The 16494-nt window shown below is 40.4% G+C and overlaps 1 protein-coding gene across 3 annotated transcripts in view; it reads right to left on the reverse strand.

Annotated features, from left to right (window-relative positions):
- Window positions 1-16494, reverse strand: part of ATP8A1 (ATPase phospholipid transporting 8A1) — a 3191789-nt gene that overhangs the window by 2487251 nt on the left and 688044 nt on the right. For all 3 annotated transcript variants that reach the window (XM_044061519.1, XM_044061518.1, XM_044061517.1), the window contains exon 6: window positions 13773-13813. In XM_044061519.1, coding sequence (XP_043917454.1) covers window positions 13773-13813 — 41 coding nt within the window. The remainder of the gene's footprint in view (window positions 1-13772; window positions 13814-16494) is intronic.

Here is a 16494-nt window from a genome sequence, read left to right on the forward strand (position 1 = left end):
GTGACAGTCAAAGGCTGCACTACTCTCTGTGTTCATAACCCCATGTGCAATGGCTCAACTGTGTGCAGTGTACGGACGCTACAATAATTTACAGAGGTGGATGATTTCCCACAGGATGGTACTGTGCAGTCACTGGCAATTAGTCTTTGTCAGTGGCTCAGAGTACAACTGACTGTTTCTTAGGCCATCCTGGATAACTGATGGTTCTGTGTGGGATTCTGTGTCAGCTCCCAATATGCAATCACCTGCTAATGTACTTGATCAGAGGTCACGAACAATGGCTGTGACTGCAGAGAGGAAACAGGAAGATGGAGTACACCAATAACAGAGGATGGTGAACTCCACTGGTGACTGGTGTCATTGCGGCATAGGTCTCCCAATGCTATCTTCCCAGAGTATGACTGTCAGACACTTGCCTATCTACCAGCTGACATAACATTCTGTACATGATGTACACAGTTTCCAGCAAGGCCTGCTGACCTAATATTGTCATACACCTTGTCAGGCCATGGTTGGTGGAGTGAGACATATGTCCAACATCCATTGCATAATGTAACAGTCAATGGACTCCGCTGGTTACAGTCGGTAGGCATGATCTGGTCTTCTGGAGTAAAAGTAACGGTGTTTGGTCTAGTGTCAGTAGGTGTACAACAGTGTCAGTGCTTGTATCCATGCTAACTCCTATCATGGCATTTCAGGTGACATGACTCCAAGATCTGGGGACACCACTTGGCACTACATGGTAGTTGTCCTCTGTGGAAGTAAATACTGCAGTTACTTCCAGCATGCTGCAAGAAGAGAGTTATGCAAGGTGTCTGTACAGAGCACAGACAAACATGTTAGGGAAGTGTAAAATGTATACACTGTGTTTAGTCATGGTGTGGTTCACTTGCCCAAAGGATGGTCCAGGTCCTTACATACAATGCCCAGCAGCAGTGCTGTGACATCCCCAAATGGGGAATCAAAGTAGTGCATCATATGTTTACCAATATGGGTGATCAGTACAGCCCAGCCAATGTGAGGTCCACCCTGGTGGGATCTGGCCACTGATCAGTCTCCTTAGAACGAATGGCATGTACCCCCCAGACAATAAAGACATATATGTCAAGACAGTCATTTATTACCTCCTGTTGGATGGCTGACGTAGGGTGACTGCACCTCCCCCTTCAGATGGGACAGGCAAGTATGCAGAGCTCTACACCCATGCATTATGTGAGCAGCATTACAACTGCATGAACTTGGCTGCACATGACAGGAGGGATACAGGCTTACTATGACTCAGCAAACCTGACTGGTGGACAACTACCATTAGCAGGCTGTACAATAACAGGTTGACAGTGCTGTGTGACAGTTGGGGTGCGGGTTCTCCTCTAACATGGAAGCACTACCTCCACAGCTAAAAGAAGCACACAGTGTTGTTGTGATGCTGTGTAGACATGCTAAGTGACAAAAGTAGCCACCCACACAAAGCAAAACCACAACACACAGTGCACTTACATGTGTGACCTCAATGGACAGGCCCAGATTGTTGGTGACCTCGTACAACGTGATGCCACATATGATGGGTCTGTACTCATACCTAACGTGTACACCCACACTGTCTGCGTCAACTACACTCCCTTGTCCCCACCCCATGTGACACATGGCATTCCTATAACCTGTCCCATAACTTCTATATTTACAGAGCAGTTCGTAACTGGCCTCTCACTGGAAGACACACAGCATATATTATACATGCTAGCATCCCACATGTAATCTGACAAGGATGACTAACACCAGTGGGAAACCCCTGCAATCATACCAACACTACAGGCTGCACACCCACTGAGTGGACAACAGCAACTGTTATACCCTTGCACAACGGTGGTGCATCCACTGACCAACATAACTATACACCTCTTTGCCTGAGTATCCATACCTGTATGCCCATAAGGGTGATCATGGAGCTGATCAGCCCACATATATGTGTTCTATACACAGCTGACTGTACACAGTTTGGATGTGTAACAGGGGAAGCATGACTGTTACATGTGATGGACATTTCCGACGCAGTCACCATGGACCTGGGTGAGGTACATCAGGGCATACAACCTCAGTGCACCTCAGCGCATGCCATCTATATGACTGACTGGGAAACCATCATCTCAACACAGGGCATCTGTCCCTCTTGGACTGGGGCAATGTTTGCTAATCCTATAACTATGGGTATACATATGTCTATGATTGTGGGGGCTGCATGGCCATTATGTTAGTGAAGTTCAAACGTCATATGGTTCCATAATATGATGTAAAATGCCCTAACAAGCTCACACACAAACATGGCTACATTGAGGCTAGCACCACTTCCAATCACTGTGTAGAGGACATGCCAAGGCGCACACACAGTGCAAGTTGGCTGTATGTAGGTGAGAACACTTACCTATGCAATGGTACACACTACAGATCACAGTACATGATGCCCACAACACACCTCATGTGTGCTAGTGCTATCAGTTCAGGACATATTATGCTTGAGGACATCAGCAGGCCTTGATTAGTCCTTTGGAGGTCCACATCACACACTACAAATAAAATATTGTAAAACCCTACCTACTTCTAAGTTACCAAGGTGATCATATTTATGCCATCTGGACATACACACACACCAAGCAGCCTGGAGTGAGATTAGATTCCTTACCTATCTAGTCTTGCACACTATTGATCATAGCATTTATCTCATGTGCCATGGCTTAAGTTTAATACTACAATGTCAGCTGGTAATCTTAAGATGGATGACATCATCAGGCCTTGTAGAAGAGGGCAGTCTGGAAGCCAGCAGCAAGTTACAGGGCCAAAAAGTCCATAACCACTGCAAGTGGATAAGCCCATGAGGGCATGGCAGTTGTTTTGCAGTGGTATACACACACTCACACACACACACACACACACACACACACACACACACACACACACACACACACACACACACACACACACACACACACACACACACACACACACACACACACACACACACACACACACACACACACACACACACACCGATTAGAACCCCTACCTATCTAGTCTTGCTCACTATAGTTCACAGTACTCATTGCATGCTGTCTGCTGTACTTAATACGTGACTTAGGTTCATAATGTTACACCACACACAGAATGACAGTATGTGAAAACACCGACATAATAATACCTCACATGCAAAAGATGTGAACACTTCCAGATTAAAACCATCAGCACCATCACCCATTCTAACTTCCCTAAACCACTGAGCCACACAGGCTGCCAGACAGACAGGAGTCATTCCTCACACAAACAGCATAAATATGTATGTTGTTATTTCTGCTTTACGTAGTGACATACAGTGTGTGTGTTAGAGTACTATGTTACAGCCCTGAGATTGCCGGGTCTGCTGATATACCATTGCTGACTAACTGTTAACGCAGTTATATAGGACCACTGCTGTGTTGGGGGTGGGGGAACAACAGCACATGATCTGCTGAGATAGACAGTAGTCCAAATATCATGTGACCCCACTGTTTAACATCTCCCTTGACTGATGTAGTGTAACATCTCCCTTGACTGATGTAGTGAATATTCCAACCATGAGGCCTAGTGATTATTAGGGGATGCAAACTATTGGACTGGGTATTTGTAGTCCCATGTGGATGTTACATCTGTCCAAACAGCCCACTATATTTCCTTGCATAAATGCAGAAGATTCATACATATGATACCATATTATATCAAACTTAACAAGTAGTGTGTAGGTTAGAGAATTACCTTGCGAGTGCAGCAGTTGACAGAACTGTAGTTCAGGGCTGACTCTGTGATGCAAGCAGTACACAGCCAATACATGGATTGGTACAGATTGTGTGGGCTGCCTGGTATCAACAATTGTACTATATGCATGTGAGCAGGAGTAAGGTGGCCGTCCCCGGGTTCTAGGTTGTCAGTGAAAGTGCTATGCATTGTCTATTAGCCAAAGCCAGGGCATATGGGACATCATCAGGGTGTTCCTCCTTTGAGTCATCCTGTGAGTGTGGCTGTGGTGACCTAGGCACTGGTGGGGGGCTGTGTATCCCTTCACTTTGCTGATCCTGCTGCAGCTGTTTCTACAGGATCATATCGTGTGGCATGGCACACACTGTAAATATCTGTGCACATGCGCTAGAGTGTACTGCAGGGCTCCACCAGATATATCAAGGTACTGGAACCGTGACTTCAGAAGCCCAAACACACGTTCTATGATGTTCCTAGTTTGTGTGTGTGCCTCATTATGGCTTTCTTCTGTGGCTGTGTGTGCATTTATGATAGGTGTCATCATCCACCGTTCCAGTGCGTAGCCAGCATCCCCCTGTAAATGTCCATGTGGGATGTCCCCCCAGCAAACACCCGGTACAGCTGTGATGCGTGCCAGAAATAGGATTTGTGATAACTGCCAGGGCTGCCAGCACACACATTCATGATAATGCCCTGGGCATTGCACACAACCTGACAGTTGATGGAGTGGCACCCCTTGCGGGTGACGTAAAGTCTACCCCCCTCACCGGGTGGTGACTTGATATGTACATGAGTGCAATCTATGGCACCCAGTACCTCAAGGTAGTGTGCTACATGGCAGAAGTGTTGCACATTGCCGGCCCTCACTTCAGGGGTGAGTGGGAAAGAAATGTGCTCACTGCCATGTGGTAGCATGGTATCCAGGAACTGGTGGAGTACCCCGGATGCTGATGTCTGTAAGACTCTCATCATATCCCCAGCTGATCTCCCAAAGGCTACACACACCTTTGTTTACACTGGGATGGGTTCCTCTCTGTTGGCTCTGGGTCTGAGTTGAGGGTGGCAGAGCTCAGTGAGTTCTTGTAGTATGCCCCTGTCCACTCTGTAGTGCTCTACAATCTCCAGCTTATGTAGCCCCTGGAAGGTTACCCTGGGCTTAAACACTCTTTTCCTTCTCTGTCTAGGCCTACTGTCATCATCAGCAGCAGCACTGATGTCAGCATCTAGCACATACAGATGTAACAGCCCTGCAGCAGGACCTATCATTCTTTCAGTTAAAATTCCCAAATCTGTACTCCAATGGTGCAGAGTATGGGGAGAGAATCAGACTGTAGGCTGTATGCATACTTTATAGTGCTCTGCTGTAGGTGTTGACTCTATTTGACTGGCTACCTATGATGCATTGCACCTGTCTAGTATATCATTAACATAATTTAATGGCCCTAGTTCAAGTTAAACAGGGGGCAAAACTAATTAATATGGCACTGTCTTTTAGGAACACTCGGCACTGCGGCGAACCCCATAGGTAAACAAAGCTTAATAGTTGGTACTCACACCCCCCAGATTTCCACGCTCAGCATAGTAGTGCACAGCGGAAACATGCTCCACTTAGCTAAATAAAGCTTAGAAGTTAGTGCACACACACCCCTGTGGCATGTCAAGCAAACAGAAGCAGCTAAGCTGAAATAAGCTTAGAAGTTCTTGGACACATCCTCCCCTGATGTCAGCTACCATCTCTGTAAACATCAACATAGTTCTCTGCCTACACAGAGGGGATATGCAGACACGATTACCCTTTTATGCTATTCAGTAACCACCTCATTTGCATAGGGATCCCTGCTCACAGCCTGGAAAATACACCCTTCAAAGCCCTACCATGTTAGCAACAGCACCAATGCATCATTGCAGATACTCCATGCAGGGTCCTGTAATAAATTTCTGTCACATAATATTAATTTTGTTTTTTCCAATTTTTTTTTTTTTTTTATAAAGCATGTTTGTGCACTGCTGCATGCCGCACAAACATGCTCAGATTATTAAAAAAAAATAATTAATTTACGTTATTTCCTTTTAATTTTTTAGACACACGGAGGTTAATTTCACTCATAGCTGTATGTGGTATGCCATTTCTGTCCATCTCTCTACATTTTTACAGCCCCTTTTGAATGTCTACATTCCTTTACATGGAATTTTTCCATGAACACTACGGACACTGACACAGGCTCTGCAGAGGTGCCTATCTGCTTGCTGGATCACTCTGCCTGCCTCATTTGAGATTCAACTGCTTATGAAGTTATTTGCATGCCATGGAGTTTCCGTGTTGGCGTGCTCGTACTACTGTGCACTCAGCAGCGCTTACTGAATCTAAAAATGCTCGTGGCTGTGTTAGCAGCACTGCTCGATGCCTACACAGAAAAAAAAATGTGTAGGCTTTACTGAATTCCCCCCACTAGCTCTATTAATAGTGCAGTCTTTTTTGATCTGTGGTGGTGCTGCGGTAGCGTTGTCGCCTCACAGTAAGACATTGTCCTGTTCGATTCTCAGCTAAAGCGTCTTCTGTGTGGTGACATGCATGAATGGGCATACCTTCGTTGAAGGTTGAGCGTCAGAGCTGGCAACTCGGCACGTAAAAATATACTGCCAATCATTAGTGGACCGGAGTTCCACTGTGGCGACACCTAACCAGGAAAAAGCCGAAGGACACAACCAGCATTCTAAGTATTAAGTCTCTGTTTCCACTTCCTCCGTGCAGCATCTTTTTACCCTGTCAAATCAGTTCCCACTGCTGCTGTGTATGTTTTCTTGCTTGGCGTGTTTCTCTAGCCATAATTCAGTCGACTATGTTTAAGTCCAAACTAGTATTTTCACCATCTCCTTCTTCTCAAAAAAAAAAAAAAATCTATGCAGCATTTCCCGATGAAAAGGCAGCTTAATCTCTCACATCCTCCTGCAATATTAAGTGCACAAATTCCAAAACAATGAGCCATGTGGAATGTACATTTGCAATGTACGCTACCTGCAGTGTTTCATTAACACATTTAGTACTTTTAAGGGCTCCTTCTTTTCTTACATCCTAAATATTTACCTCCATTTTATCGATACTGGCATCTGCGATCTCTTTTCCTGTTTGTGGAAGCACCTCTACTTAACCAATTCACTAGAAGTCTATCTCCAATCGCCTGTTCGTCCATAGTCCTCCTCCTTCCAGCTGCCTATGGATTAGGAATGGGAGCAGTGTGCCCTTCATTGCCCCCCACGACAAAGTAGGGCATTTCTCATGTGCTCTGACCAAATTTTCTCTACTCAGTATAAATATTACCTCAGGTCTCCTCTGAAAAGAGACCATTGGCCTACTGGGACTAATCAGGTCAAGAAAATATAAATAAATAAAAATAATAATAAATTATAACAGAAAAGTAATCCATACATCTCATCTAACTAAACTTACCATAACAGTACATGTTCTGAGGTATCACTGTTGCAATAGCCTAAGTTGCAAAAAATGTATCCTGCCAAGGATATGACCACCAGCCAGCTTTCAAAGTTTTAAGGCACCTTCCATGTGCCCTAACTGCTGTAGGGTTCTGGGGGGCACATAAAAGCAATGGTTAGGGTGCCAAGAACTTCAGAGCTTTCCTGCCTCAAGAAAGGAGGCTGCAGCCCAGAAAGGTAAATGCAAAGAAAGGAAAATAAAATATATATACATATGTAAATATATCCAAATATATGCAAAGAGGAATATACATCCACATCCTGGCAATACACTTAAAACAAGGCAGATGACAGCTAGTGCAACAATTATCTATTAGAACATCTACTGTTACGATACATTTACTTACATAATGGCACTATTTTCAACATTAGATCATTGTTGCATTAGCCCAAGCTATATGGTCAGATAACCAAAAAAAAAAGAAAAAAGGAAAAAGGGGAGACCCGGGTTGAGAGGGAGCATATCCAGCTACCACAGTGGCTTCTTACAAACCCCAACTCTTGAATATACCAGACTGAGCTGAGGCATCACTGAATTTTTTCATGTGAAGTCTAGTCATGGAAATCATGATAATCACAGAGGCCATGAAACCAAAAATCCTGAGAAATTCCCTGACAGATGTCAGAGCTTGGTTGGAAAAGCTTGGGAAGATTTCCTTCTATAGATCTACTTTATCTGGATGACATTTCAAAAAAAAATATTCTGTGGAAAGGGACGCAAGATGATTTCTTTAAGTTCATTTGAAACCCCAGACTAAGCAGAAGTTTCTTGACATAAGTCAAGAAATCCTGACAATTGCAAAATAATCTGCAAACATAAGACACTCGCTCAACTATGGAAAGATGTGAATGCTTTGAAATTTGAGGTAACCAATTACAGGAACAAGACACTGTAAATACCCTTGCTGCAGTACATAGCCCAAAGGGTAAAACAGAGAACTGATAATCTAAGCTGGATACAGATAACCTTAAAGACATCTGAATTACTTGCAAACTGGTATGTAACGACAAGCATCTTTTAAGTCTAGCATCACCATGAGGCTGGGGGGTGCGACAAGTGCTAATAATGTTTGGAGGGATAACATTTTGAACTTTGGGGCGTAACATAAATACAGAGAAAGGAGAGGTCTAGGACTGTTCTCACTTTCTTTGGCACCAGAAACATTGCTAAATAAAAACCTTTGCCTGTCTGAACTGAGCGCACCAGTTCTAAGACACCCTGAGACAGCAAGTGTTTTAAAACTGGAGAAAACGGGGATTTTTGGTTTACAGAATAAGGTGGAATCCCTTGAAAAGGAAGAAGGGGCTTCCACTGCCATTTGTACCCCATTTGATGATACTCAAAAGTTCAATGTTTGAGATGATCTATTGCCCCTAAGGAATATGAAAGCCTAGTCTGAGGGATACATTAAATGATTGTTTGAATGGGAAGGGGGAGTGAACTAGAATAGGCAAGTAGTCATTCTGACTTTTTGGACCGTCTTTAGTTCTTGGAAGCTCCCCCTTTCTTTTTTCAGCCCTCTTGTCATTGCTTCTTATAATTACGTTTATTTGAATTTTGCTGAGACTGCTACTTTGCTTCTTGAAAATCAGAAGAAAAGTTTTTAAATGATCTTACAAAAGGAGTATTATAAGATTTGGGTAGCCCTTTGAATAAATATCCTTCTTTCATCAAATATTTTAAGGATCTAATCTGCAGAAGAACCAAATGAAATATATCTGTCAAGGGGATAATTTAACATCTCAGCTTTAACATCTTTTGGTTAATTTTCAGAAAGTAACCAAACAAATATTCTCATAACCAAACCAGCAGCAGCTCTTCATACAGTATCAGCAGAATCATAACAGCAATTTAACAAATGTTTGGTTATCTGAGAAGCAGACACAATTAAGGAATTTAATGAAGTTTTTTTTCTGAATTTAACAATCTCTTTATTGACATTTCTTAAATAACATTTCCATTGAGTTCAATACCAAGAACAAACACGAGACCTTCTTCTTCTTTTAGCTTTTTCCCAGTTAGGGGTTGCCACAATGGATCACCTGTCCGCTCATGATTGGCAGTGGAGTTTTATGGTGTCGAGTTGCCAGCCTGATGCCCAACCTTCCACGGAAGGCACACACAAGCATGCACTCACGTCTAGGGCCAATTTAGAGTATCCAATCCACCTAAAGCATGTCTTTGGGATGTGGGGGGAAACCGGAGAAAACCCACGCAACCACAGGGAGGACATGCAGACACTACGCACAGAAGGCACCCCATCCGAGAATCGAACCGGACAGCCTCTTGCTGAGAGGTGGCAACGCTAACTGCTGCACCACCGCGGCTGCCCCAACAAACATATCAGACCAGAAAACAAAAAATAGTTAGATAACAATGTTAAGTAAAATGAAATGTAATAGAGAGACAGGATGGTGTTATCATATATGACTAGCAAAAAGTTGAGAAAAATATTAAATAATTCAATAAACTATATATGCATGTACTGCTTGCCAGTAAAACACAACCAATATGATGACAAAAATAGATAATAATGTTAAGTACAATGAAATGTAATAGACATGATAGTGTTATCATATATGATTCGCAAAAAAGTTGAGAAAACTATTAAATCATTCGATAAACTATATACATATATACATATGTACTGCTTGCCAGTAAAACACAACCAATATGATAACATTTAACTTCGGAAGAATAAAGGCTGACAATTAACCTTCTGATATTCTCAAAAGAAGCTAGTAATATTTTAACAAGTGATCCTGACAGTTTAAAATTCTGAAAATTATGGTAGCAGAAGAATAAACGTCCTTCCCACATCTACCAAAGACTTTCTATTCATGTGAAAGGGAATGAAATCAACATTCACACAGAGGATTAGGATCTGTTCACCAATCATAACCTGCTTATTATGTGTTCAAGACACGGATGCCAAGAAATTCGCTTTGACAGCAAACCTCGAGAGGTGAATCATGGCATCCATGTTGAGAACACACTTTAATTATGACTGGTGAGATGATCTTAATTCTTTGTAGTGTGTGTAGCTTTATCTGCTTCATGTACTACTAGTTATAAGGAAAAAAACTGCAAAGGCTTTGCCAGCTTTCAAAGCCGTAAAACACTTAACGGACGGTGTCAGAAAGACAGTGTAATGCTGCAGGTCATGTTTACACTTACCTTTTACACATCTCCTACATTTTCACAGAATGTCCAGATTATTGCTTTGTATTTCTGATTTGTTCCTCAGAAAAAACTGTGGTTTTTGGACAAACCACTAAGGACTGAAGTCACCGAATAACGCATTGGAGTTTCAGAGTTCATATCCTTCAGACATAACATTAGAAGACAAATCCTGTTACTCTAGCAAGTTTCTAAGTTCATTACAAGAACTTAGAAACACATTAGTATAACGGACAGCAGGTAGAAACAATTTTTTTATTTTGCCACTGTCATTTGCTGGTTAGTTCAGACAGATTTTACTGCCTAGCATAGGATCTGACCTAAACAACTTTCATAGGGGGTGCTTAACATTTGGTGAGTTTGGGTCACACACCACTCTGGGGTTTACCTGGTTTGTCTCTTCTAAATATTGGCGTATAATCAGTGAGCTCCATGCACTACAATATGGTTAGCAGTAGATGGTTTTGATATGGAAAAAAAAAACTGCAGTATCAGATTTGGGATTTGGAAACAGATATTTACATGTGTGATGTGCTTTGTATAACCTATTAGACTTTTTGGGAGCAGGATGTTGACAGGCATGCTGCAAGCTATTAAGAAAACATTCTCTAAAGCTGATGAAACAGAGGAACAGCTACAGGATGAGGAAAACCCAGTTGTAATAAATCATAATATTTCTGGTGTGAGATAAGGATTTCATTCTGTTCCCACTGAAATATGTTTTTTATATTTTAGAAATAGTTTCAAAAAAAGATAACACTTTTGGAGGATGATCTTAAGAAACACTTTCCTCAGAATCAGAATCTTCAGAATGAGGAGAATTCACTGAAGAACAACACTCTCCTTCCATTCTCTGCTCCTCAGACTGGAAATCAGTGTCAGAATATAAATGAAATTCTCTTTTTCTATTTGAAGTCAGTAGGGGAATAGGATTTAAAACATTAAAAGCAAAAAGTAAACTCTTGGCAAATCCCAGCAAGACTCCCCTGTCCATAGTTAAAAAACTAGGAGAAGCGATATTCTTAACTTTTTCCTTTCTTTTCCTAGGACACCTCCTTAGAAAAAAAACACTGACACATGTCAGGCACTAGCCCAGGGAAATCGGGGACATTAGCCTGGCTACACAGTAAGCCGGCATCTTCCCCCAAGACTAACAAGAGTGATTATCATTTGACTGGTAAGGACAAACCTACAACAGCAGAGCATGTGCCTAATGCTCTGTCCTTAGTGGCTTCCCATAGAGCTACACCAGATGGCATGAGAACAGCGAGGAACCATGACTTGCTACAGCAGAGTCTCCCATCAATGACTAAGGCAATTAGACAGCCACGGCTTGACACCCAATGACTCCTGAGAAGTTTTTCTCTTCTTATGGACAAGAAACAGAAAAAACAATGACACCTATAATTGCTCCATGGTTTAACCAAAAAAATTGGCTTGAAATGTGGGTAGCAGAGCCTGGATGATTTGGCAAACCTGCTGATAGAAAAGTTAAGGTCTTGAAGGGAAAAAAGTGACAGTCCCCAAAGGCACAATATCCTGCTCCTCATATAAATAAGTAGAAAACATACAGTAAAACACATTTTTAGTTTTTACACAAGCATTCCCCTGAAAAAAAAATCCTTTCACAAGACATGACAATCCATCACACTGTCCCTTCCTCAGAAAAATGTAGTGAAAGGTTTTCCCAAAAAAGGTATTTATCTGCCCAGCTATGAAGTATTGGTAGCCAGCTGTGGTTCCTCAAAGCCCGCAGAGGGAGCACACATCAGTTGCAAAAAAAAGCTCTGGAGCTTTTGGTGCTCTTACTATCGATTTTATGTGGCTCTCCTTCATCCCCACAGCAGTTACTGTGCACAGATGGCGCCTTAAACCTTTGAAAGCTGGTCAGTGGTCATACCCTTGTCAGGATATAACCCATAATGCTTAGGTTACAGCAACAGTGAACTAATGTTGACCACCTATACTTAAGTACATTGCGTAATCAACCAAAAAAAAAAAAAAAAAACATTGAGCAAGTTTTAGTTCAGCTTTACTAACAACTTACATACATCTTTTTTCGATCTCTAGAATGTTTGCTTGGTTGACTAGTAAGGGTACAGAACTGGCTAGTATACGCAGGAGAACAGGGTAATGTAAAGATGGAAATAGTGATTACAGGAGTTGTTAAGAAATGAAAAAAGGAAGTAAATGTGTGCTCACATCGCATACATGTGTAAGTGTGTTATGTAATATACAAAGACATTTCATAATTATTTTTGTGTTATATTTCATGTCTGCAGATAATGACACTATGTTATTTGTTAGGTAGGTCTTCAATTTTGGCGTAATTTTGATTTAATGTTGGTCTCAATTCTGATTTCTGCTTTAAAAAGTGTTCCATATTTTAGCAAATTATGTGAATATAAGGAGTCACCTGAGTGACGGAAATATTTGTTGGACAGAAGATGTTTGTGAGATCTTACAATTAAATGAATAAATGCAATCATTTAAAACTTAAGTACTTCCTTCATAAATCCACAAATAACTAGAAAATAATGAACATAAAAATTCAAACCTATTCTAACAATAAACTGGAATATTACTTGCTGGCCATCTGTGTTCCAGATCACTCCTTACTGATGCTGCACTGAATTATTGTATCAGAAGCATCAGTCAAGTGTGCATATCTCTTTTCTCCAAGGCAGAAATACCTTATATAATTCAAAATAAAGACTAACTTCACAGCCCTTGCTGAACTATACACATAAACTCTAAGCATTAAAAGTCATATCACTGGCCTTTAAAAATTATAACAGAGGGTCAGAAAGAGGAGGATTTTCACATTTTCCACAACAAAAGGTCCTCATACAATAGACCCTCTATAGCTAGTGGTAGTGAATATTTGTATATGATTAGCTTATGCACATAACAAAGTTAAGTACTCAAGCCTGATTTTTATAAGGAACATCATAAATTTAAGAAACATCATAAATCAAGGAGAAGCAATGCTAAACTGGAAGGCCAAAATCATAGTAGTTGAGAGGTATCATTACAAACCAACTGGTCAAAAGTCTTCTACTGACTTGAATTGCATTACTCCAGCCAATGAGGGCTACAGTGTGTGAGAAAATAAATACATGCTATAAATTCTGTTTAGTTTCTGAAGGACACACAAAATTATTCAATATCCCACTCCCATATATTTACAAGAGCCTTATAGGATACAATACTTCTTTAACATTACATCCTGCAATGTTATGCTTTATGGTTATGCTTATGTGACTGTTAAAGTACAGTCATGTTTTTACAATCCTCTGGCTGTAATGACCAAACGTACCTTTTCCCAGAAGACAATCTCCCAAGCTCCATTTCTCAGCACTGTAAAATTAAAAACAGTTCAACCAGATCAGGCCACTAAACATACAAAATCTTCTGCTTATAATACTAAACAATTTTGCAAATCTTGTTAAAAATCATTTTTGTAATTACTCTTAAAACATTCATTTTTAACAGATTTTAAAATATTGCTGCCGACTGTATTTAAACATTTAAACGGAAAATAACAGTGAACCTCCTTACCTTTAGCAGCCTGCTCTCGGATGCTGAGGGGGCAGATCAGTTATCACCCTACGACCTGCCTGAAACATGAAGACAGCTTTTTCATCAGAACTTAGATATGCCTGTCAATGCTTCTGTTGAACTCAGAAGTGCACCTCAGGTATGTGGATTCAAAGACAAATTCTTCCTTTATGAAGAGCAGGCCAAGATGCAAACATACTTGGAAAAGTGATGACCTAATGACTAATGGTTTTGGTCTTGACTAAAATTTTCAGTAAATAACTGCTGACCTGACTCTTCCCTACTCTGCTCCAATTTCACATTTATTTCTCCTCTCACTTCCTCCCTCTTCTCACTCTCTCTACCTCTACTCTTCCACCTGTCCCTTTCACTACATACTACATAGCCTTTATATCCCCATCTCACTTTCTTGTACTTTAACCAGATGCATGCTATGTACCATTTTTTTTCCAAAGAAAGGTTACTTTAACTCTGCATTTAGCTGTGCCACTTGCCCTATGCTTCACTGTTACTGATGCAGTTCCCTGTCCTTTCAGTTCAGCCTAATTATTTTTAATTGTAACTGACTGCAATACTTCTATTACATCCATCTGACTTGTTGCTCTACTGCATAGTCATACTTATACAGTATATACATACTTGTACAGTATATAACCACGTTAGTATCTTTCTGTACCTTCTCATTGTTGCACTCTAGTCTCCTGTACACTCTTATTCTGCTGCATTTTAACTTTGCTGTAAACATTTTCTGGAGGAGTACTCCTCTACAGTTAACAACAAGTCCATACATTAAATGCTAATTTTTATTTTTCTTGTAATGCAGTACATATTAGGCTATTAACACCATCACTCATTAAATTTATACAGACTTTTATTTTTATTTTAACATAGAACGTCACTTTAATAACAACTTAAAAATAGCTGGCTCTGCAATATCATGCATCTATAGAAGACATCCTATATTAACATTAAATAATTTCTGGACTCAGCTCAAAACTGGGGATTACATTTTTCCACAATCTTTAACATTACTCTACATTTACAAATTTAATATCTCAACATGTGACTACCAATTGAAGTAGAAAGTAGAGAAAGTTGAACTAAGAAATTATGAAAATTCCACGCACGGTACAGTTGTTATTATATAACATCAACAGTCGACTAATTTGTTGTCTCCATTCATACAGTCTTCTTGCACATAAATGTAATGCGAATTACAGCTACATGGTAAGGACACAGAGTATATGCTCATTACCTCTATTTTAATACTCTGTAACACAAAGAAAAGGTAAAACTTCTCATTAACTATCAACAAGCTAACAATCTAACCGGCGTTTCAAAAGTCCCCTCCTACAACAACTTATCTCCCCCTCTAACCATTAGAGATAGAACCAGATACATATAGGCAACATCCCTAAACTAGCTTGTCTTCTTCTGGTTTCCTTGATACCCTGATTGAGGTGCAGTAATTTACCAATTCAAGTTCTTAATGCCTGGAACAAAATAGTTGACATGTTGGATTTTACTACTAATATTTTGAGTTCCCCTCACTTTTATTTATTTATTTATTTATTTCCAAGTACTCTATTTGTTCCAATATTGTTTTTATTTTTTTCTAATCTGTGTTCTCTTTGTTTTCTGTCTTCTGGTAATTTACTTTTTTGGCTACTGACAAAAATAAAGATATCAGAGCTTTTACTGCCCTAGACTGCTGTACATTTCCCCAGCTTAAACACATCATTTGTTGGTCAAAGGCATGTTTTAGTCCCTAAAATGCTTATGAATGTTTGTAACAAAGACTTAAAAGTCACTCAATTCCATGCATTCCCAAAAAATGTGTTCCCAGGTACCCTTATAAAGAGTATCGCATCACCAACAATGACCATCAACTGAAATCATACTGCTCAGCCTGTCAGGACTGTGAAAATATTTTGAAAGCATTTCTGGCCAAAAATACAAACTGTTCTGTCTTTGGTGACCCATTTGACGTTGTTGCGTATCTTCCTACACTCATTGAGGGTATAGATTTGTCAAGCATATTTTCCCATGAAGTCTTTAAAGCCTCATCTGTCTGCATTGCAAACTTCATAGATCCTTTACATGCTCTACTTATAACTGCACTTGTCTCCACTCCATCCAACTGTGCTTCAAAAATATATTCCACTAATTGTGGATTATTTTGCAATTAGAATCTAATCTTAAGATGTTTTGTAACCTCCTCATGTATGGCACTCTGTCTTACTCCAGCAGTCCAAATGTCTGCTGCGCATATTTTCACCCCATTTCTCCTTCACATTTTTAGATGTTTCCAAAACCTATAGATGACATTCCTCCTTTTCCATAGTGTTGCTGTAGAATCTCTGATGCACCCTTGTCTTATCTAACCCATACCCAATGGGTAGTATTCGCTCCCTCCATTCATCAATCCCTTTTTGCATTAATACATTTTTAACAAAGAACTTGATATAATTTTGAAAATA

The sequence above is a fragment of the Protopterus annectens genome, chromosome 2.part0 (genome assembly GCF_019279795.1).
Source record: "Protopterus annectens isolate FY-2018-M chromosome 2.part0, PAN1.0, whole genome shotgun sequence".
Taxonomy (NCBI): domain Eukaryota; kingdom Metazoa; phylum Chordata; order Ceratodontiformes; family Protopteridae; genus Protopterus; species Protopterus annectens.